The sequence below is a fragment of the Oncorhynchus masou genome, chromosome 31 (genome assembly GCF_036934945.1).
Source record: "Oncorhynchus masou masou isolate Uvic2021 chromosome 31, UVic_Omas_1.1, whole genome shotgun sequence".
Classification (NCBI taxonomy): domain Eukaryota; kingdom Metazoa; phylum Chordata; class Actinopteri; order Salmoniformes; family Salmonidae; genus Oncorhynchus; species Oncorhynchus masou.
The window spans coordinates 4280188-4304156 of NC_088242.1; the positions used below are offsets into that span (position 1 = coordinate 4280188).

At 44.5% G+C, this 23969-nt stretch overlaps 1 protein-coding gene and 1 long non-coding RNA gene across 4 annotated transcripts in view; one reads left to right on the forward strand and one right to left on the reverse strand.

The window, feature by feature from the left end:
• Positions 1–23969, forward strand: part of LOC135523364 (uncharacterized) — an 81674-nt gene that overhangs the window by 20976 nt on the left and 36729 nt on the right. The window contains exon 3 of one of the 2 annotated variants that reach the window (XR_010452823.1): positions 11014–12787. The exons of the other annotated variant lie outside the window; for it this stretch is intronic. This is a non-coding gene — a long non-coding RNA (uncharacterized LOC135523364). Of the gene's footprint in view, positions 1–11013; positions 12788–23969 lie in introns of those variants that run through there. 2 annotated transcript variants of the gene reach the window in all.
• The window catches only part of LOC135523362 (leucine-rich repeat transmembrane protein FLRT3-like), a 43725-nt gene continuing 34780 nt past the window's right edge, over positions 15025–23969 (reverse strand). Inside the window, exons 1-3 of one of the 2 annotated variants that reach the window (XM_064949987.1) lie at positions 21064–21123; positions 19958–20778; positions 15025–18568 (exon numbers count right to left, since the gene is read on the reverse strand). In XM_064949987.1, coding sequence (XP_064806059.1) covers positions 16576–18540 — 1965 coding nt within the window. In that variant the 5' untranslated portion in view covers positions 18541–18568; positions 19958–20778; positions 21064–21123 and the 3' untranslated portion in view covers positions 15025–16575. Of the gene's footprint in view, positions 18569–19957; positions 20779–21063; positions 21124–23969 lie in introns of those variants that run through there. The other variant, XM_064949986.1, reaches the window with a different exon arrangement.

The following is a 23969-nucleotide window of genomic DNA, read 5'->3' on the forward strand; positions in this document are numbered from 1 at the left end:
TACTATATGAACTAGTGTACTATATGAACTAGTGTACTATATGAACTAGTGTACTATATGAACTAGTGTACTATACTGAACTAGTGTACTATATGAACTAGTGTATGAACTAGTGTACTACTATGAACTAGTGTACTATATGAACTAGTGTACTATATGAACTAGTGTACTAACTATGAACTAGTGTACTATATGAACTAGTGTACTATATGAACTAGTGTACTACTATGAACTAGTGTACTATATGAAGTAGTGTACTGTATGAACTTGTGTACTACATGAACTAGTGTACTATATGAACTAGCGTACTATATGAACTAGTGTACTATATGAACTAGTGTACTATATGAACTAGTGTACTATATGAACTAGTGTACTACATGAACTAGTGTATGAACTAGTGTACTATATGAACTAGTGTACTATATGAACTAGTGTACTATATGAACTAGTGTACTATATGAACTAGTGTACTATATGAACTAGTGTACTATATGAACTAGTGTACTACATGAACTAGTGTACTATATGAACTAGTGTACTATATGAACTATGTAACTAGTGTACTACATGAACTAGTGTACTATATGAACTAGTGTACTATATGAACTAGTGTACTATATGAACTAGTGTACTATATGAACTAGTGTACTATATGAACTAGTGTACTATATGAACTAGTGTACTATATGAACTAGTGTACTACATGAACTAGTGTACTATATGAACTAGTGTACTACATGAACTAGTGTACTACATGAACTAGTGTACTATATGAACTAGTGTACTACATGAACTAGTGTACTGTATGAACTAGTGTACTATATGAACTAGTGTACTACATGAACTAGAATGAACTAGTGTACTATATGAACTAGTGTACTACTGAACTAGTGTACTATATGAACTAGTGTACTACATGAACTAGTGTACTACATGAACTAGTGTAACTAGTGTACTACATGAACTACTATATGAACTAGTGTACTACATGAACTACTATATGAACTAGTGTACTACATGAACTAGTGTACTATATGTAACTAGTGTACTACATGAACTAGTGTACTATATGAACTAGTGTACTATATGAACTAGTGTACTATATGAACTAGTGTACTATATGAACTAGTGTACTATATGAACTAGTGTACTATATGAACTAGTGTACTATATGAACTAGTGTACTATATGAACTAGTGTACTATATGAACATGAACTGAACTAGTGTACTATATGAACTAGTGTACTACATGAACTAGTGTACTATATGAACTAGTGTACTATGAACTATGAACTAGTGTACTACATGAACTAGTGTACTATATGAACTAGTGTACTACATGAACTAGTGTACTATATGAACTAGTGTACTATATGAACTAGTGTACTATATGAACTAGTGTACTATATGAACTAGTGTACTACATGAACTAGTGTACTATATGAACTAGTGTACTATATGAACTAGTGTACTATATGAACTAGTGTACTATATGAACTAGTGTACTACATGAACTAGTGTACTATATGAACTAGTGTACTACATGAACTAGTGTACTATATGAACTAGTGTACTATATGAACTAGTGTACTATATGAACTAGTGTACTATATGAACTAGTGTACTACATGAACTAGTGTACTATATGAACTAGTGTACTATAGTGTACTATATGAACTAGAACTGTACTAGTGTACTATATGAACTAGTGTACTACATGAACTATGAATATAACTAGTGTACTATTGTGTACTATATGAACTAGTGTACTATATGAACTATGTACTATATGAACTAGTGTACTATATGAACTAGTGTACTATATGAACTAGTGTACTACATGAACTAGTGTACTATATGAACTAGTGTACTATATGAACTAGTGTACTACATGAACTAGTGTACTATATGAACTAGTGTACTATATGAACTAGTGTACTATATGAACTAGTGTACTATGATGAACTAGTGTACTATATGAACTAGTGTACTACATGAACTGAGTGTACTATATGAACTAGTGTACTACATGAACTAGTGTACTATATGAACTAGTGTACTATATGAACTAGTGTACTACATGAACCAGTGAATATGAACTAGTGTACTATATGTACTATTGAACTAGTGTACTATATGAACTAGTGTACTATATGAACTAGTGTACTATATGAACTAGTGTACTATATGAACTAGTGTACTAGTGTACTATATGAACTAGTGTACTACATGAACTAGTGTACTATATGAACTAGTGTACTAACTATGTAACTAGTGTACTATATGAACTAGTGTACTACATGAACTAGTGTACTATATGAACTAGTGTACTACATGAACTAGTGTACTATATGAACTAGTGTACTATATGAACTAGTGTACTATATGAACTAGTGTACTATATGAACTAGTGTACTATATGAACTAGTGTACTATATGAACTAGTGTACTACATGAACTAGTGTACTATATGAACTAGTGTACTACATGAACTAGTGTACTATATGAACTAGTGTACTACATGAACTAGTGTACTATATGAACTAGTGTACTATATGAACTAGTGTACTATATGAACTAGAACTAGTGTACTACATGAACTAGTGTACTATATGAACTAGTGTACTACATGAACTAGTGTACTATATGAACTAGTACTATATGAACTAGTGTACTATATGAACTAGTGTACTATATATATGAACTAGTGTAACTAGTGTACTATATGAACCCCACCTAGTGTACTATATGAACTAGTGTACTAAATATGACTATTGTAACTAGTGTACTATGTCAGAAGGATGAACTAGTGTACTATATGAACTAGTGTACTAAACTAGTGTACTATATGAACTAGTGTACTACATGAACTAGTGTACTATATGAACTAGTGTACTATGTGAACTAGTAACTATATGTAACTAGTGTACTATATGAACTAGTGTACTACATGAACTAGTGTACTATATGAACTAGTGTACTACATGAACTAGTGTACTATATGAACTAGTGTACTACATGAACTAGTGTACTATATGAACTAGTGTACTATATGAACTAGTGTACTATATGAACTAGTGTACTATATGAACTAGTGTACTATATGAACTAGTGTACTATATGAACTAGTGTACTATATGAACTAGTGTACTATATGAACTAGTGTACTACATGAACTAGTGTACTATATGAACTAGTGTACCTTTTGAACTAGTGTACTATATGAACTAGTGTACTATATGAACTAGTGTACTACATGAACTAGTGTACTATATGAACTAGTGTACTATATGAACTAGTGTACTATATGAACTAGTGTACTACATGAACTAGTGTACTATATGAACTAGTGTACTACATGAACTGGTGTACTAGAACTGTGTACTACTAGTGTACTATATGAACTAGTGTACTATATGAACTAGTGTACTATATGAACTAGTGTACTACTAGTGTATATGAACTATATGAACTAGTGTACTACATGAACTACTATGAACTAGTGTACTATGAACTAGTGTACTATATGAACTAGTGTACTACATGAACTAGTGTACTATATGAACTAGTGTACTAACTAGTGTATGAACTAGTGTACTATATGAACTAGTGTACTACATGAACTAGTGTACTATATGAACTAGTGTACTATATGAACTAGTGTACTATATGAACTAGTGTACTATATGAACTAGTGTACTACATGAACTAGTGTACTATGAACTATGTACTAGAACTAGTGTACTACATGAACTAGTGTACTATATGAACTAGTGAACTAGTGTACTATATGAACTAGTGTACTATATGAACTAGTGTACTACATGAACTAGTGTACTATATGAACTAGTGTACTACATGAACTAGTGTACTATATGAACTAGTGTACTACATGAACTAGTGTACTATATGAACTAGTGTACTATATGAGCTAGTGTACTATATAAACTAGTGTACTATATGAACTAGTGTACTACATGAACTAGTGTACTATATGAACTAGTGTACTACATGAACTAATGTAGTATTTGAACTAGTGTACTACATGAACCAGTGTACTATATGAACTAGTGTACTATATGAACTAGTGTACTATATGAACTAGTGTACTACATGAACCAGTGTACTATATGAACTAGTGTACTACATGAACTAGTGTACTATATGAACTAGTGTACTATATGAACTAGTGTACTATATGAACTAGTGTACTACTAGTGTACTATATGAACTAGTGTACTATATGAACTGGTGTACTATATGAACTAGTGTACTATATGAACTAGTGTACTACATGAACTAGTGTACTATATGAACTAGTGTACTACATGAACTAATGTACTATTTGAACTAGTGTACTACATGAACCAGTGTACTAGATGAACTAATATACTATATGAGTACTATATGAACTAGTGTACTACATGAACCAGTGTACAGAACTAGTGTACTATATGAACTAGTGTACTACATGAACCAGTGTACTATATGAACTAGTGTACTACATGAACTAGTGTACTATATGAACTGGTGTTCTATATGAACTGGTGTACTATATGAACTGGTGTACTATATTAACTAGTGTACTATATGAACTAGTGTACTACATGAACTGGTGTACTATATGAACTGGTGTACTATATGAACTAGTGTACTATATGAACTAGTGTACTATATGAACTGGTGTACTATATGAGTGTTTTGTGAAGCCTTGTGCTCTAAGGAGTTGAAATTGTTAAGTCTGACATCAACAACACATCTAACCTTTCTTTTCTTCATTCCTCATTTTCTTTCTCCTCATAAGAAAGAATGTCCAATGAAACAGAAGTGTCCTGACTGTTGACAGATCTCATGTGTGTGTGTGTGTGTGTTCTGTGTGTGTTCATTGTGTGTGTGTGTGTTCATTGTGTGTTCATTGTGTGTGTGTGTGTTCATTGCGTGTGTGTGTTCTGTGTGTGTGTGTGTTCTGTGTGTGTGTGTGTGTTGTGTGTGTGTGTTTTCTGTGTGTGTGTGTGTGTGTGTGTGTGTGTGTGTGTGTGTGTGTGTGTGTGTGTGTGTGTGTGTGTGTGTGTGTGTGTGTGTGTGTGTGTGTGTGTGTGTGTGTGTGTGTGCTTGTGTGTGTGTGTGTGTGTGTTCTGTGCGTGCATGAATCCTGACGTGTTCTTACTGTGGACAGGGTTCGTATCGGGTTGCCAGATGACCCAGACCTTATAACCCGTTTTGTGGCCAATTGCCATTTTTCACCTCCTCTTTTCCTGTTCGTGTGTGTTTGTGTTTGTGTGTGTGTTCCCTGACCAGAGTGTGACCTGACCTCTTTTACCACTAATGAGTCAGTGTTTTGTTGTGGCGTCCATCACTTTAACGATCCTGATGGTGAGGGGTGTCTCTGATTGGTCAGCTACTGGCCTGGTCACAGTGAGGTCATATTGTCTCTGACTGGTCAGCTACTGGCCTGGTCACAGTGAGGTCATATTGTCGCTGACTAGCCAGCTACTGGCCTGGTCACAGTGAGGTCATATTGTCTTTGACTGGCCAGCTACTGGCCTGGTCACAGTGAGGTCATATTGTCGCTGACTAGCCAGCTACTGGCCTGGTCACAGTGAGGTCATATTGTCTCTGACTGGTCAGCTACTGGCCTGGTCACAGTGAGATCATATCATCTTTGACTGGTCAGCTACTGGCCTGGTCACAGTGAGGTCATATTGTCGCTGACTGACCAGCTACTGGCCTGGTCACAGTGAGGTCATATTGTCGCTGACTAGCCAGCTACTGGCCTGGTCACAGTGAGGTCATATTGTCGCTGACTGGCCAGCTACTGGCCTGGTCACAGTGAGGTCATATTGTCGCTGACAAGCCAGCTACTGGCCTGGTCACTGTGAGGTCATATTGTTGCTGACTGACCAGCTACAGGCCTGTTCACAGTGAGGTCATATTGTCGCTGATTGGCCAGCTACTGGCCTGGTCACAGAGAGGTCATATTGTCGCTGACTGACCAGCTACTGGCCTGGTCACAGTGAGGTCATGTTGTCGCTGACTGGCCAGCTACTGGCCTGGTGACAGTGAGGTCATATTGTCGCTGACTGGCCAGCTACTGGCCTGGTCACAGTGAGGTCATATTGTCGCTGACTAGCCGGCTACTGGCCTGGTCACTGTGAGGTCATATTGTTGCTGACTGACCAGCTACAGGCCTGTTCACAGTGAGGTCATATTGTCGCTGATTGGCCAGCTACTGGCCTGGTCACAGAGAGGTCATATTGTCGCTGACTGACCAGCTACAGGCCTGGTCACAGAGAGGTCATATTGTCGCTGACTGACCAGCTACTGGCCTGGTCACAGTGAGGTCATATTGTCGCTGACTGGCCAGCTACTGGCCTGGTGACAGTGAGGTCATATTGTCTCTGACTGGCCAGCTACTGGCCTGGTCACAGTGAGAAAGGTATGCGTCAATTGTCATGTATTGTTAAATGGTTTCCTTGACCTCTGAGAGACCATCGGACCCTTTAGACCCTTTACGGAGGGATTAAATGATGTTCTGAGAGTGGAGCTGGGAGTAGGAAAAGTGAAGTTAGGGAGCAGGGTCACGAAGGGTCGCAGGAGCTCACCAGGGTCAGCGATCCTAGCAGGGTGATGAAGAAGCCGCCTTCAATTCTAGTTTATATTTCATTCCAACCTATCCATCTTTGTACCACAGAAAATTGTCAATCTACAATGAGATCACAAATGACAGCTCTCTCACAAGACAGGTTTACACAGTACTCTCACATGATAATGACTTTACGTTTTTTTTGTGTGTTTTTTTTATTACTAGTTTTGCCATTGGAGGCCTAGTCAATGTAAGAACATTAAATCCACTTCATCTTCCTTCCGTCTGGTTCTTCTACGTGGTTAGCAGAACATGAGGATGAGTTACTTAATTAAGGCAAACGCCTCATCAATAACTGACTGTTACTGCAGAGAGCGGCTAGGGTAAAACGGGAAGTTTGGGCTTCCTGTCTAATGAAATGGGGTTCATCTGTATAAATACCCTGGTGAAGAGGTCTATTGAGACTGAAAACATCAGTACAATAAGATCCATTAAATGTTAGGAAGCATCAAGATCATCGATGTGTTGGACTTTTCCTTATTAACCTGATCTCATCTGTAGCATGTTGTGGAGACTGGTGTTCTGGAACAGAACTGCGGAATGGTTAGGATAGGTTCTCATTCTGACGAGCAATAAAGACCCCTCCCCCTCGTTCTCGCTACTCAGGTAGGAAACACACTCCTGCTTGTTTCATAGGCATTCATATGCTTGTTTCATAGGCGTTCATATGCTTGTTTCACAGGCGTTCATATGCTTGTTTCATAGGCATTCATATGCTTGTTTCATAGGCATTCATTTGCTTGTTTCATAGGCGTTCATATTCTTGTTTCACAGGCGTTCATATGCTTGCTTCATAGGCATTGATATGCTTGGTTCATAGGCGTTCATATTCTTGTTTCATAGGCGTTCATATGCTTGTTTCACAGGCGTTCATATGCTTGTTTCATAGGCATTCATATGCCTATTTCATAGATGTTCATTTGCTTGCTTCATAGGCATTCATATGCTTGTTTCATAGGCATTCATATGCTTGTTTCATAGGCGTTAGTATCCTTGTTTCATAGGCAATACATAGATATTCAAATGCCTATCCTACGCAGTTAATAAGCATTCGTAGGCATTTCTTTCATCAGAGTGAATAAGGAGTTGAGGAAATAAAAGTAGAAAAGCTCTTTGATGTCAAACTTGAATTGTGGTGAGAGAACGCCTCTTGGGTCAAAACATACAGTGCGCTGACAACTGTACACCTTGTCTTAAAGACTAAATACTAAAACATACAGTACGCTGACAACTGTACACCTTGTCTTAAAGACTAAATACTAAAACATACAGTACACTGACAACTGTACACCTTGTCTTAACCTCTCTGGCCCACCCAACACACTAGCGTCCCACCTTGCCAACAATAAATGCAAATGCGCTACACCAAATGCTAATAGCACTCATTAAAACTCAAACGTTCATTAAAACACACATGCAGGGTACTCAATTCAAGCTACACTCGTTGTGAATCTAGCCAACGAGTCAGATTTGTAAAATGCTTTTCGGCGAAAGCATGATAAGCTATTATCTGATAGCATGCAACACCCCGAAATACCAGAAACAAAAGAATTAGCGTAGCCGGCGCTACACAAAACGCAGAAATAAAATATAAAACATTCATTACCTTTGACGAGATTCTTTGTTGGCACTCCTATATGTCCCATAAACATCACAATTGGGTCTTTTTTTCAATTAAATCGGACCTTGTATACCCAAAATGTCCATTTATGAAGACCGTCAGATCCAGGAAAAACACAGTTTTTAAACGCAACGTTATTTTTTTTAATTAAAAAAGTTGCCTATAAACTTTGACAAAACACTTCAAACTACTTCTGTAATCCAACTTTAGGTATTAGTAAACGTTAATAAACGATCAAATTGATCACGGAGCGATCTGTATTCAATAGGCACAAGTTTGGAAAACGAAGCCCACTTTTCAGGTTCCATTTTTCACAGCTGTGGACCTGAAGACCGGATGTGGCTATTACTCAGATGACCAAGGATTTAGTTGCATCGAAATCACAACACTGGCGACATTGTGTAGAAGCTGTAGGAACTGTAATCCCATCCTTAAGTATTTTTCCTTCCAATAGACAATACATAGACTGGCGGATTGATTTTTTCTCTGTCGATTTTGTGATCAGGTTTCCTTGCGATTTTGACCATGGAACTCGTTCTGTTATAGTCACAGACACCATTGAACCAGTTCTAGAAACTTCAGAGTGTTTTCTATGCACACATACTAATCATATGCATATACTATATTCCTGGCATGAGTAGCAGGACATTGAAATGTTGCGCGATTTTTAACAGAATGTTGAAAAAAGTAGCCCGATCTCTTACATACAGTACACTGACAACTGTACACCTTGTCTTAAAGACTAAATACTAAAACATACAGTATGCTGACAACTGTACACATTGTCTTAAAGACTAAATACTAAAACATACAGTACGCTGACAACTGTACCCTTATCTTAAAGAATAAATATGCAAAGGTGGTGGTGTTGCTAACATTTACGATAGCAAATGTCAATTTATGCAATTTTTGAGCTTCTCGTCATGAAATCTAAGCAGCCTACTCAAATACTTTTTAGAGCTACTGTTTACTGCACTTGTGAAGGTGGTAAATTACCTTTTAATGGCATCAGACCGAGGCTCTGCACCTGTCCTCGTGCTCCTAGACCATAGTGTTGCTTTTGATACCATCGATCACCATATTCTTTTGGAGAGATTGGAAACCCAAATTAGTCTACACGGACAAGTTCTGGCCTGGATTAGATCTTATCTGTCGGAAAAATATCAGTTTGTCTCTGTGAATGGTTTGTCCTCTGACAAATCACCTGTAAATTTCGGTGTTCCTCAAGGTTCGGTTTTAGGACCACTATTGTTTTCACTATATTTTTTAACTCTTGGGGATATCATTCGAAAACATAATGTTAACTTTCACTGCTATGCGGATGACACACAGCTGTACATTTCAATGAAACATGGTGAAGCCCCAAAATTGCCCTCGCTAGAAGCATGTGTTTCAGACATAAGGAACTGGATGGCTGCAAACGTTCTACTTTTCAACTCAGACAAAACAGAGATGCTTGTTCTAGGTCCCAAGAAACAAAGAGATCTTCTGTTGAATCTGACAATTCATCTTAATGGTTGTACAGTCGTCTCAAATAAAACTGTGAAGGACCTCGTCGTTACTCTGGACCCTGATCTCTCTTTTGACGAACATATCAAGACTGTTTCATGGACAGCTTTTTTCCATCTACGTAACATTGCAAAAATCAGAAACTTTCTGTCCAAAAATGATGCAGAAAAACGAATCTATGTTTTTGTTACTTCTAGGTTAGACTACTGCAATGCTCTACTTTCCGGCTACCTGGATAAAGCACTAACTAAACTTCAGTTAGTGCTAAATACGGCTGCTAGAATCCTGACTAGAACCAAAAAATGTGATCATATTACTCTAATGCTAGCCTCCTACACTGGCTTCCTGTCAAGGCAAGGGCTGATTTCAAGGTTTTACTGTTAGTTCTAATCTACAAAGCATTACATGGGCTTGCTCCTACCTATCTCTCTGATTTGGTCCTGCCGTACATACCTACACGTACGCTACGGTCACAAGACGCAAGCCTCCATATTGTCCCTAGAATTTCTAAGCAAACAGCTGGAGGCAGGACTTTCTCATATAGAGCTCCATTTTTATGGAACTGTCTGTCGACACATGTGAGAGACGCAAACTCGGTCTCAACCTTTAAGTCTTTACTGAAGACTCATCTCTTCAGTGGGTCATATGATTGAGTGTAGTCTGGCCCAGGAGTGTGAAGGTGAACGGAAAGGCTCTGGAGCGACGAACCGCCCTTGCTGTCGGTTCCCCTCTTTCCACTGGGATTCACTGACTCTAACCCTATTACAGGGGCTGAGTCACTGGCTTACTGGTGCTCTTTCATGCCGTTCCTGGGAGGGGTGCGTCACTTGAGTGGGTCGATTCACTGATGTGGTCATCCTGTCTGGGTTGGCACCCCCTCTTGGGTTGTGCCGTGGCGGAGATCTTTGTGGGCTATACTCAGCCTTGTCTCAGGATGGTAAGTTGGTGGTTGAAGATATCCCTCTAGTGGTGTGGGGGCTGTGCTTTGGTAAAGTGGGTGGGGTTATATCCTTACTGTTTGGCCCTGTCCGGGGGTATCATTGGATGGGGCCACAGTGTCTCCTGACCCCTCCTGTCTCAGGCTCCAGTATTTATGCTGCAGCAGTTTATGTGTCGGGGGGCTAGGGTCAGTTTGTTATATCTGGAGTACTTCTCCTGTCTTATCCAGTGTCCTGTGTGAATTTAAGTATGATCTCTCTAATTCTCTCTTTCTCTCTTTCTTTCTCTCTCTCGGAGGACCTGAGCCCTAGGACCATGCCTCAGGACTACCTAGCATGATGACTCCTTGCTGTCCCCAGTCCACCTGGCTGTGCTGCTGCTCCAGTTTCAACTGTTCTGCCTGCGGCTATGGAATCCTGACCTGTTCACCAGACGTGCTACCTGTCCCAGACCTGCTGTTTTCAACACTCTAGAGACAGCAGGAGCGGTAGAGAGACTCTCAATGATTGGCAATGAAAAGCCAACTGACATTTAGTCCTGAGGTGCTGACTCGTTGCACCCTCGACAACTACTGTGATTATTATTATTTGACCCTGCTGGTCATTTATGAACATTTGAATATCTTGGCCATGTTCTGTTATAATCTCCACCCTGCACAGCCAGAAGAGGACTGGCCACCTCTCATATCCTGGTTCCTCTCTAGGTTTCTTCCTAGTTTTTGGCCTTTCTAGTGAGTTTTTCCTAGCCAACGTGCTTCAAAACCTGCATTGCTTGCTGTTTGGGGTTTTAGGCTTGGTTTCTGTACAGCACTTTGAGATATCAGCTGATGTATGAAGGGCTATATAAATCAATTTGATTTGATTTGATTTCCAGTTGCTCTGATAAAAGTAGTATAGGGGCCACAGGGTGAGTGTACACTTAAGGTTTAGATCACTTCTGCAGCTTCTAGCGGCTGCACTAGCTCCAATTAGAGCCTAGAGTGTGTTAAGACTACATGGGTGTGTTAAGTCTAAATGGGTGTGTTAAGACTACATGGGTGTGTTAAGACTACATGGGTGTGTTAAGACTACATGGGTGTGTTAAGTCTAAATGGGTGTGTTAAGACTACATGGGTGTGTTAAGACCACATGGGTGTGTTAAGTCTAAATGGGTGTGTTAAGACTACATGGGTGTGTTAAGACCACATGGGTGTGTTAAGACTGCATGGTTGGGTTTATGAATGCACCTATGGACGACTATGTAGATGTGTCTGTACATATATTTTAGTTTATGAGTGTTTCATATCCACTCAGTGGCCAGTTTATTGGTTTTCCGGGTTGGACACTCCTCCAGAACAGCCTGAATTAGTCGGGGCATGTAAACGTTGCTCAGTTGGTATCCAATGAACTACCGTGTGCCAGACAAACATCCCCCACATTATTACACCACGGACACATGCCTGTACCGTTGAAACCAGGACCCATGCTGCATACGCCAAATCCTGACTGCCATCAGCACGACGCAACAGGAACCCAGGTTGTGTTTTGAACCAGGAAATGTTTTTCCACTCCTCAGTTGTCCGGTGTTGGTGATGGCGTTCCCATTGGAGCCGGTTCTTCTTCTTGGTTTTAGCTGATAGGAGTAGAACCCGGTGTGGTCGTCTGCTACAGAGAACAACGAGGTGTGTACTCCGAGATGCCGTTCTGCACACCACCGTTCGACCTCTCATCGTCGAGCTGTTTTCCCCCCACAGGACTGCCGCCGACTGTATGCCTGGCACCTACGATCACACCAAAGTGACTGAAGGTCACTTGTTTTGACCATTCTAACATTCAATGGAACAGTGACTGAAGGCCTCTATACCTGTCTGCCTGATTAACATAGCAAGTCACGTCCACCTCACTCACTGTCTCTAGGAGCAACCATTTTCGTGAAACCGGGAACTGAGTGTATATCCGTACTTGTGAGGAGGCCCCTGACTGAATGAGCAGCAGCCCTGTGGTGTGTAGTGACTGAAGCTACCCTACCTCTGTACGGTGGCTCAGCCCTGTGGTGTGTAGTGACTGAAGCTTCCCTACCTCTGTATGGTGGCTCAGCCTGAAGCTGTGGCTCAGCCCTGGTGTGTAGTGACTGAAGCTACCCTACCTCTGTACGGTGGCTCAGCCCTGTGGTGTGTAGTGACTGAAGCTACCCTACCTCTGTACGGTGGCTCAGCCCTGTGGTGTGTAGTGACTGAAGCTACCCTACCTCTGTACGGTGGCTCAGCCCTGTGGTGTGTAGTGACTGAAGCTACCCTACCTCTGTACGGTGGTCCCAAGCGTGATCACACAGTCGTCCGGAACAGCTGGTGCTCATCTGCTTGAGGCTGGGTTTGGTCGTATGTGTGGAGAAGCCACAGTGTGTGATTTATGTCCAATGATGTGGTGAGATCTGGGCTCTCTCTGGGGGTTGATCAGCCTCCCAGGCTCACTGTGTGTGTTTGTGTGTTTAATCTAATGAAGTGACACCGTACAGAGGGAGTGTAGCTTCAGTCACTACACACCACACTGTGGCTTCTCCACACATACGACCAAACCCAGCCTCAAGCAGATGAGCAGCAGCTGTTTCGGACAACTGTGTGGTCACGCTTTCCATAGCCGATGTGAGTAAGACCTTTAAAAACAGGTCAACATTCCCAAGGCTGCAGGGCCAGACGGATTGCCAGGATGTGTACTGTGAGCATGCGCTGACCAACCGGCAAGTGTGTTCACTGACATGTTCAAACTCTCCCTGTCCGAGTCTGTAATACCAACATGTTTCAAGAAGACTACCATAGTCCTTGGTCCCAAGAACACCAAGGTAACCTGCCTAAATGACTACCGACACGTAGCATTCACATCTCTAGCCATGACGTGCTTTGAAACACCATCATCCCAGAATCCCTAGACCCAGTACAATTTGCATACCACCCCAAAAGATCCACAAATGACTCAATCTCAATTGCACTACACACTGCCCATTCCCACCAGGACAAAAGAAACACCTATGTGAGAATCTATTCATTGACTACAGTTCAGCTTTCAACACCATAGTGCCCTCAAAGCTCATCAATAAGCTAAGGATCCTGGGACTAAACACCCCCCTCTGCAACTGGATCCTGGACTTCCTGATGGGCCGCCCACAGGTGGTGAGGGTAGGTAACAACACTTCTGCCATGCTGATCCTCAACACAGGGGCCACTCAGGGGTGCATGCTCAGTCCCCTCCTGTACTCCCTTTTCACACATGACTGCATGGCCAACACCATCAAGTTTGCTAATGACAACAGCGGTAGGCCTGATCACTGACAATGATGAGACAGTCTATAGGGAAGTCAGAGACACACACTGCCAGGACAACAACCTCTCCCACAACGTGAACAAGACAAAGGAGATGATTGTGGACTACAGGTAAAGGAGCACCAAGCCACGCCCCCATTCACATCGGCAGGGCTGTAGTGGAACAGGTTGGGAGTTTCAAGTTCCTTGGTGTCCACATCACCAAGGAACTATCATGGTCCAAACACACTAAGACAGTCGTGAAGAGGGAACGACAAAACCTCTTCCCCCTCAGGAGACTGAATAGGTTTGTCATGGATCCTCAGATCCTCAAAAGGTTCTACAGTTGCACCATCGAGAGCATCCTGACTGGTTGCATCACTGCCTAGTATGGCAACTGCTCAGCCTCTGACCGCAAAGCACTACAGAGGGTAGTGCGTACGGCCCAGTACATCACTGGGGACAAGCTTCCTGCCATCCAGGACCTCTATACCAGGCGGTGTCAGAGGAAGGCCCTAAAAATTGCCAAAGACTTCAGCCACTCCAGTCATAGACTGTTCTCTCTGCTACGGCACGGCACTACAGACTAAGACTCCAGTCACCCTAGTCATAGACTGTTCTCTCTGCTACGGCACTACAGACTAAGACTCCAGTCACCCTAGTCATAGACTGTTCTCTCTTCTACCGCACGGCAAGCGGTACCGGAGCGCCAAGTCTAGGTCCAAAAAGCTCCTTAACAGCTTCTACCCCAAAGCCATAAGACTCCTGAACAATTAATCAAATGGCCACCTGGACTATTTGCATTGACACCTCCCCTCCCACGTTTGTTTTCACACTGCTGCTACTCTCTGTTTATTATCTATGCATAGTCACTTCACCACTACCTACATGTACATATTACTTCAATTACCTCAACTAAGCTGTGCCCCCACACATTTTTTTTAAATTCAAATTGAGAATGGGGCCGAAATTGTGATTTTGAAATGTCTTGTTAGTGTTTCAGGTAAGAGACAGTCTTTGATATTTTTTATCCATTTTTATTCTGCAATATTTTCTCATATTCAAGTGTGAATGACAAAAAAGTCAGTGATTTCTTAGAAAGCTAAATACAATAAGCATTGGATCAAGGCACATACACGACTGGCCAAAGGGCATTCAATAGCACTTTGGTTTTCAGTTCAGGGATTCTCGAAAGACAGGACAATTGTTTCAAGAATCCCTGAGCAACTTTGTAAAGAACAATTAACTTTGTAAAGAACAAATTCAACTTCATAAAGAACAATTCAACTTTGAAATTGTGGCAACATAGAAGTAGTCAATCTGGGGGGGGGGAAACTAATCATAAACAAGGAAATAGGTGATGCTCAGTTTGTATTCAAAAGAAAAGCCAATGTGTTGTTTCTTTATAGAACCTTTTTTTTCACAGACCGGTTTCAATCTAAGCTTTGTTTGAGGGTAACGTTTGGATGACATATGGTACAAGGGACTGGAGAATGTCATCCATTGTAGTTTAGCCTTTGTGTTGGCGAGAACAAATAGATATAGTTGGTGTTCTTTATGTCATCTCTGTTGTCAGCCTGGCCACCCTGCATGGGTTAATCCCATCCTGGGTAATGGCCCTAAAGGTCTGTGTGCTTCATCTGCCCTGTGCTGTGGCCTGACGCACACACACACACACACACACACACGCAAACACACACACGCGCACGCACGCACGCACACACACACACACACACACACACACACACACACACACACACACACACACACACACACACACACACACACACACACACACACACACACACACACACACACACACACACACACACACACACACACAGGAGCCGTGCCCGCCTGGGCGTCTGTTCGATTGGCTCTCTCGTGTTTCTGTGTTTTTTCCAAACAACGAACTAAATGAACAGCAGTAAAGCAGGACATATCTAGTCATGGTTCCAGAGATAGTCACATACATGTAGGAGACTGCTCTCTGCTTATCTCTCCTCAGAGAACGAGTGCCCGCTGTCTCCCTGGTTCTTCTCAGTTAATCAGCTGGGTCCTAGTTTTGATCATTTCATATATTTTTTTTGTTGCTTTTTTTTGGTTTTTACCGAACAGCCACAAAACGAGTGTAAAGACCTGTGCTTTATTCTACAAGGTTCTCTAAAGTCTGATTGTTCAACACAGCAATGAAAACCCACTTTCACAGTTGACAAGTCTTTATATCTCAGTAGAACAGAGTTTGTTTTTTATAGTTGGTTGTTAGGGTAACCGTAAGCCAAAAAAAAAGAAAAATACAATACAAATTACTACCAACCCCTAAAATATAGAATTGCAGTTTTAGTTACAACATACACTGACCTGCGGCTCAGTGATGGCCCTACTATCTGTGAACAACATTTCTTCTCCTCTTTGTCATAAAATGTCCTTAAATATAAATTATATGAGCAAATGTACAGAAGAACATTGCTTCCCCACTCAGTCTTGTAGATCCAGTGTTTTATAACAAAGTTTTTTAGCCACTTTAGTTTCATGTCATCAACGAACGCACTCATTTATAGCGAAATGTTCCCGCGTTATCAATATCATGAGTGGGAGTGGTCTGAATCAGGTATTCCACTGTCTCTGTAGCTTCTGTTGCTAATACTGGTCTCGCTGTGCGGGCTCTTGTACAGACTCAATCCGTTCGGAGGGAAAATCGTATGTATCACAAACTCCTCTTTGGACACGGGCACAGGGTGTATGGGGATCATCTGAAAAGATGCCTCTCGTATTTCCAAGATTGAGTTGTCCTTTTTCGTCCCCGCCTCGGCGTAATCGTCCTTCCTCCGACGGCCCTTGTTGTAGGTGCAATTCCTGGAAAACAATGAACTGTTCCTGTGCACGTACCAGCACACAAACGCCAACATTAATATTGCCAACAGAGCCACGGCCCCTCCGATGATCGCGGCTAAAGGCAGACTGGAATTGTTGTAAGGCTCCTTTTCCTGCTCGCGGTTCAGTGTGGTGGTGGGTTTGTAAGCCTTCAGAGAACTGGTCTCTGTCTCTATGCAAACTGGTGTCTCGTCCGTCAAGTAAATGTTGCTGGTCTCCATGGGAACCATGCATATCCTGTACGAGGATTCCGGTTCTAGAGCTGTTAGGAGGTACTCCTTCTTCTCGCCCTGTACGATGGTCTCCGTGATGGAACCAAACGAAGGGTTGTGGCCCAGTTTTAACCAGCTGAGCCTCATGGCAGTCAAGGGTACAGAAACCCTCCAGGAGATGTGCACTGTCTCTGCACTGCTCGACTTCACGCTGATCCTGATGATCTTTCTTCCTGGTGGTGTCGCAGTACTTCGGTAGTTCTTATTCCTGTCTGGCATTCTCACCACCGGTCTTTTGGTCACAAAGGAGGGCCATTGGGGTTGTGAGGGCAGTAAGGTGTTAGAGACAGTGCTGGTCTCGGTAGGGTCCCCCTGGCCCCTGCCCAAGTCAGATCCTCCACAGTCAAACAAGTCCATGGACAAATCCTTGATAGCCATGCCCTTGACCTTGTCTGGTCCCTGGCACATAAACCCTCGGACGTTGACTTTTGTCGGCAGCGACCTTAACCAGTCTCTCACCCACTTCATCCGGCAAGTGCACTGCCACGGGTTGTTACGGAGCAGGAGCTGCGTGAGGTTATCCAGGTCTTCGAACACTCCGTGAGGCAGACTGCTCAGGTTGTTGCCTGACAGATCCAACCGATACAGCTGCCTGAGGAAAGCAAAAGCTCCGGCCGGTACCCGGTTGATGTGGTTGTCTTGTAGCTGCAGTTTCTCCAAACTGGTTCCCGGTAAGTTAGCCGGCGGCGACGTAAGGGTGTTTCTCACCAGGGAGAGCTCGGTGAGATTAATCAGGTTGATGAAGGCCATTTCGCCGATGCCGCGGTTGTTGAGCAGGTTCCCGTCTAGGACGAGTCTCTTCAGGTTGATCAGGTCCTGCAGGGATGCCTCTGAAATTGACGAGATGCGGTTGTCGTCGAAGCGCAGCTCCTCGATGGTCTGTGGAAGGCCGGACGGGATGGTGCTCAGATGGTTCCTGGAGAGAAAGAGTAGTCTCAGGTGATTGCTGTCCCTGAACGCTCCTTCCTCGATGCTAACCGCCGAGACGGAGTTATCATCCAGGTGTAGCTCCTCGATCAGAGGGATCTGACCCAGCGACGCATGCGTAATCATGCGGATATTATTTTCCTGTAGATGCAGCTCTTTGACCCCGATCGGCAGGTTTTGGGGGAACTCGTCCAGATTATTGCAGTACAGATAGATCTTCTCAACGTTGCTTAGCCTCTTCAGATCGGTGGGGATGCCGGCGCTCTTGATCCTGTTGTTTTGGAGGAAGAGAATAGTAGCATCCAGCGGAATGCCGGTAGGGATAGAGGTGAGGCCTCGATCATTACAGTAGATGAAGGTCCCATCACACCGGCAGGCCGAGGGGCAGGAGGCGGAGGTCACCAGAGGGTTAGCCAGACCCAGAAGTAGTCCTACCCTAGTCAAGAAGAGCAGGAAGTTCTTGCATTGGGCGGCCATCTTGTTTTGAGGTTGTGGTGTCTTCTCCCTTGGAAGGAAACGGAAAGGGTAAAGTTAATGCACAAGGCTTTTACAGGGAAGCCAAACCCCTGGTTTCTAATAAATGCTGTTTGTTTGAATTGCCCTGCATCAAGACTGTTCTTCACTAATCTGCAATATTAGATATGACATGTAGGCTTTATGCTGAGTTAAATTGATATAAATCTTACTTTTACAATTCACAGAAAATAAATTTGAGCTTCTTGTAAGGCTAAAATTGCATTGAGTGCTAATGGCTGTTTTCAGGGAACATATAAAGTACATTTCCCTCAGACTTTAGAGATGTCATACATTTACAATGTCTTTCCCTTTCCCTCATTTCCTGTTTGGAGAAAATCCTTCAACATGTGGGTTCCTGCTACTGAATTGAATCCCTGTGCTTTGGCTTTTTGGCTTTAGCTTGTGAAACGTAATAGCTTGCTCTTAGTTGTTTTACATGTTTCTGGATTTTTCTGAAGGCTGTCTTTCATCACTGCTAGACTGTGTGTGTATGTGAACAAAGCCAGGCCTTGTGATGAACTGTTGTGAAATCCTCTCTCTCTATTTTTCTCTCTTGCTCTCTCTCTCTCTCTCTCTGTTTCTCTCTTTCTCTCTCTAATTTGCTGACTCATTACCATATGTGGAACAGGGTGAACCAAACTGAGCTTCACTCAGTCAGTCATCCATTCACCAACCAACATGGCTGATCTGTTCAGTGCTTGGCTGTGACTGGTAGCCAGAGCTGTGACTAGTAGCCAGAGCTGTGACTAGTAGCCAGAGCTGTGACTGGTAGTCAGAGCTGTGACTGGTAGTCAGAGTTGTGACTGGTAGTCAGAGTTGTGACTGGTAGTCAGAGTGGTGACTGTTAGTCAGAGCTGTGACTGGTAGTCAGAGTTGTGACTGGTAGTCAGAGTTGTGATTGTTAGTCAGAGCTGTGACTGGTAGTCAGAGTTGTGACTGGTAGTCAGAGTGGTGATTGTTAGTCAGAGTTGTGACTGGTAGTCAGAGCTGTGACTGGTAGTCAGAGCTGTGATCGTTAGTCAGAGTTGTGACTGGTAGTCAGAGGTGTGACTGGTAGTCAGAGTTGTGACTGGTAGACAGAGCTGTGACTGGCAGTCAGACTTAACATCAATTAAAATTCATGTCCTGAACGCTCCTCACATTTCATTAGAAAACGCACACACACACACACACACACACACACACACACACACACACACACACACACACACACACACACACACACACACACACACACACACACACACACACACACACACACACACACACACACACACACACACACACACACACACACATAATTATACCTATTATTAGAAACCTGGGTTTGGTCAGCGAGGCGTAAAGCCACCATCCAATCATACTGTGATTGCCATACCTGATTGAAAATAATCGATATCCAGCCACCGAAGAATCCTTTCCCAATCCAGCAGATCCAATCGAGATTTAAGTTGAAATCTTTCCTATGAAGTCCTTTTCAGAAAGCTTACGTTTATTTTTGCAGTTAGAGAGAGAGAGAGAGAAGGTGTTTGGTTATACCCTTGGTTATATTGTGACCCGGATCAGTGTGTTTGAACTTAAACTGATCCTTGTTGTTTTGAGCTGACCCTCCTCTTGTTTTCTCAGCTGCTCAAGCCATCAAAGGCTTTGCCAGGACTGTCAGAGGTGGAAAAAAGCATCTCCACTCAAACTCAGACAAAGCTGCAGGCTTTTCCTCTCAAAAGCAAGCCTGAGTTTTCGTGTTTTTTTGTTTGTTGTTCTGTTGTAGTAGTTGTAGAGTCTTTGTATCGTCTAACTTAGATCTCTCTGTGTTACATAGAGGCCCCGTCCTCTTAGGAAAGATCCTAAGAGAAAAAGGGGCTCACTAACCTCCGGCAGTTACAGGCTCTCCTCAGGGTCTGTGGTCAAGCTGATCAGTCATGATGAAAAGAAGGTCCAAAAGGTGGACTGAGCCATGCCAACACCAATCCTGATAGTACAGGCTCACTCCAGGCCTGTATCACTCATGTACTCCAGCCCTGCAGGAAACCCAGAATCACGTTCTCCCTCCGTGAGCCTGTGCCATACATTAATCCAAAGTACTCGGCTATTCCTCAGGAGACCAACGGACGACGGGACAACGGACGGATCCTCGGTTGGCGCAGTTCCCGTACGGTCAGACCCCTGCTCGCTGGATCACGTTGTGGCCTCCTTTAATTCCTGTGCCCACAAAGAGACAGAAATCGGCATTATTTAAAATCCAATTAGCAGTCACTGTAACATCTGACTCATTCAGACAGTGTCTGTAAGTATGAGGAATGAAGGGAAATCACTTTGAGGCACCCTATTTCCTACATAGTGCACTACTTGTCACCAGGTCCCATAGGGATCTAGGTAGGGAATAAGTTGCCATTTGGGACATCTCCTTGGAGGTTAATAGATGTCATATTGCTTGCTGGCTGATGTTATGCAAAGAGACACACAGCATGGTGCCATTCAGTCTACCTCTGTTGATTTCCCCTCCCTTCTTCCTCTCTCATCAAACAATGCATCTTTAAAATGTATATTTATAGAGTCAATGAAAGGCGGAATCAGAAATCTCTAACAAGGGAAATGTTGTGAAGATGCTATTTATTCTATTTGTAATCTCTGTTTGGGATACATTTTAAGAAATCTGATAGCTGTGAGCACAAATTAGCAACAGCACACACGCTCTGGATCTACAGCTCCGGGTCTACCGCTGTCTACCGCTCCGGGTCTACCGCTGTCTAACGCTCTGGGTCTACCGCTGTCTAACGCTCTGCTGTCTAACGGGTCTACCGCTGTCTTCCGCTCCTGGTCTACCGCTGTCTTCCGCTCCTGGTCTACCGCTGTCTAACGCTCCTGGTCTACCGCTGTCTAACGCTCCTGGTCTACCGCTGTCTACCGCTCCTGGTCTACCGCTGTCTAACGCTCTGGGTCTACAGCCTCCGGTCTACCGCTCTCCGGGTCTACCGCTGTCTAATGCTCTGGTCTACCGCTCTACCGTCTACCGCTGTCTCTCCTGGGTCTACCGCTGTCTAACGCTCCTGGTCTACCGCTCCGGGTCTACCGCTGTCTAACGGGTCTACCGCTGTCCGGGTCTACCCTGGTCTCCGGGTCTACCGTTCCGGGTCTACAGCGCTCCCGGGTCTACCGTTCCAGGTCTACAGCTGTCTAACGCTCCGGGTCTACCGTCTACCGCTCCGGGTCTACCGCTCCGGGTCTACCGCTTCTACCGGTCTACCGCTCCGGGTCTACCGCTGTCTACCGCTCCGGGTCTACCGCTCCGGGTCTACCGTTCCGGGTCTACCGCTCCGGGTCTACCGTTCCGGGTCTACCGCTCCGGGTCTACCGCTTCTAACGGGTCTACCGCTCCGCTCTGGGTCTACCGCTGTCCGGGTCTACCGCTGTCTAATGCTCTGTGTCTACTGCTGTCTAACGCTCCTGGTCTACCGCTTCTGGGTGTCTACCGCTGTCCGGGTCTACCGCTGTCTAACGCTCTGGATCTACCTCTGTCTACCGCTCCTGGTCTACCGCTGTCTACCGCTCCGGGTCTACCGCTGTCTAACGCTCTGGGTCTACCGCTCCGGGTCTACCGCTGTCTAACGCTCTGGGTCTACCGCTGTCTAACGCTCCGGGTCTACCGCTGTCTAACGCTCCGGGTCTACCGCTGTCTACCGCTCCTGGTCTACCGCTGTCTACCGCTCCTGGTCTACCACTGTCTACCGCTCCTGGTCTACCGCTGTCTAACGCTCCTGGTCTACCGTCTAACGCTCCGGGTCTCCGCTGGTCTCTACCGCTCCTGGTCTACCGCTCTAACGCTCTGGGTCTACCGCTCCTGGTCTACCGCTGTCTAATGCTCCTGGTCTACCGCTGTCTAATGCTCCTGGTCTAATGCTGTCTGGTCTACCGCTGCTCTGTGTCTACCGCTCCTGGTCTACCGCTGTCTAACGCTCTTGGTCTACCGCTGTGTAACGCTGTGTCTACCGCTCCTGGTCTACCGCTGTCTGGGTCTACCGCTGTCTAACGCTCTGGGTCTACCGCTGTCTACCGCTCCTGGTCTACCGCTGTCTACCGCTCCTGGTCTACCGCTGTCTACCGCTCCTGGTCTACCGCTGTCTAACGCTCCTGGTCTACCGCTGTCTACCGCTCCTGGTCTACCGCTGTCTAACAATCCTGGTCTACCGCTGTCTAACGCTCCTGGTCTACCGCTGTCTACCGCTCCTGGTCTACCGCTGTCTAACGCTCCTGGTCTACCGCTGTCTAACGCTCCTGGTCTACCGCTGTGTAACGCTCTGTGTCTACCGCTCCGGGTCTACCGCTCCTGGTCTACCGCTGTCTAACGCTCCTGGTCTACCGCTGTCTAACGCTCCTGGTCTACCGCTGTCTAACGCTCCTGGTCTACCGCTCTCTACCGCTGGTCTACCTCTGTCTAACGCTCCTGGTCTACCTGTCTAACGCTGGTCTACCGCTCTGTGTCTGGGTCTACCGCTGTCTAACGCTCCTGGGTCTACCCGCTGTCTACCGCTAATGCTCTGGGTCTACCGCTGTCTAATGCTCTGTGTCTCCTGGTCTACCGCTGTCTAACGCTCCTAATGCTCCTGGTCTACCGCTGGTCTACCGCTGTCCTGGTCTACCGCTGTCTAACGCTCTGGTCTACCGCTGGGTCTTACTGCTCCTGGTATACCGCTCTTGGTCTACCGCTGTCTAACGCTCTGTGTCTACCGCTCCGGGTCTACCGCTCCTGGTCTACCGCTGTCTAACGCTCTTGGTCTACCGCTGTGTAACGCTCTGTGTCTACCGCTCCTGGTCTACCGCTGTCTAACGCTCTTGGTCTACCGCTGTGTAACGCTCTGTGTCTACCGCTCCGCTACCGCTCCTGGTCTAACGCTCCTGGTCTACCGCTGTCTACCGCTCCTGGTCTACCGCTGTCTAACAATCCTGGTCTACCGCTGTCTAACGCTCCTGGTCTACCGCTGTCTACCGCTCTGGGTCTACCGCTCCTGGTCTACCGCTGTCTAACGCTCTTGGTCTACCGCTGTGTAACGCTCTGTGTCTACCGCTCCGGGTCTACCGCTCCTGGTCTACCGCTGTCTAACGCTCCTGGTCTACCGCTGTCTACCGCTCCTGGTCTACCGCTAATATAACGCTTGTGTCTGAATCGGGTCTACCGCTTCCTGGTCTACCTCTGTCTAACGCTCCTGGTCTACCGCTGTCTAACGTTGGTCTACCGCTGTCTAACGCTCTGTGTCTACCGAGGTCTACCGCTGTCTAACGCTAATGCTCCTGGTCTACCCGTTGGTCTACCGCTGTCTAATGCTCTGGGTCTACCGCTGTCTAATGCTCTGTGTCACCGCTCCTGGTCTACCGCTGTCTAACGCCCTAATGCT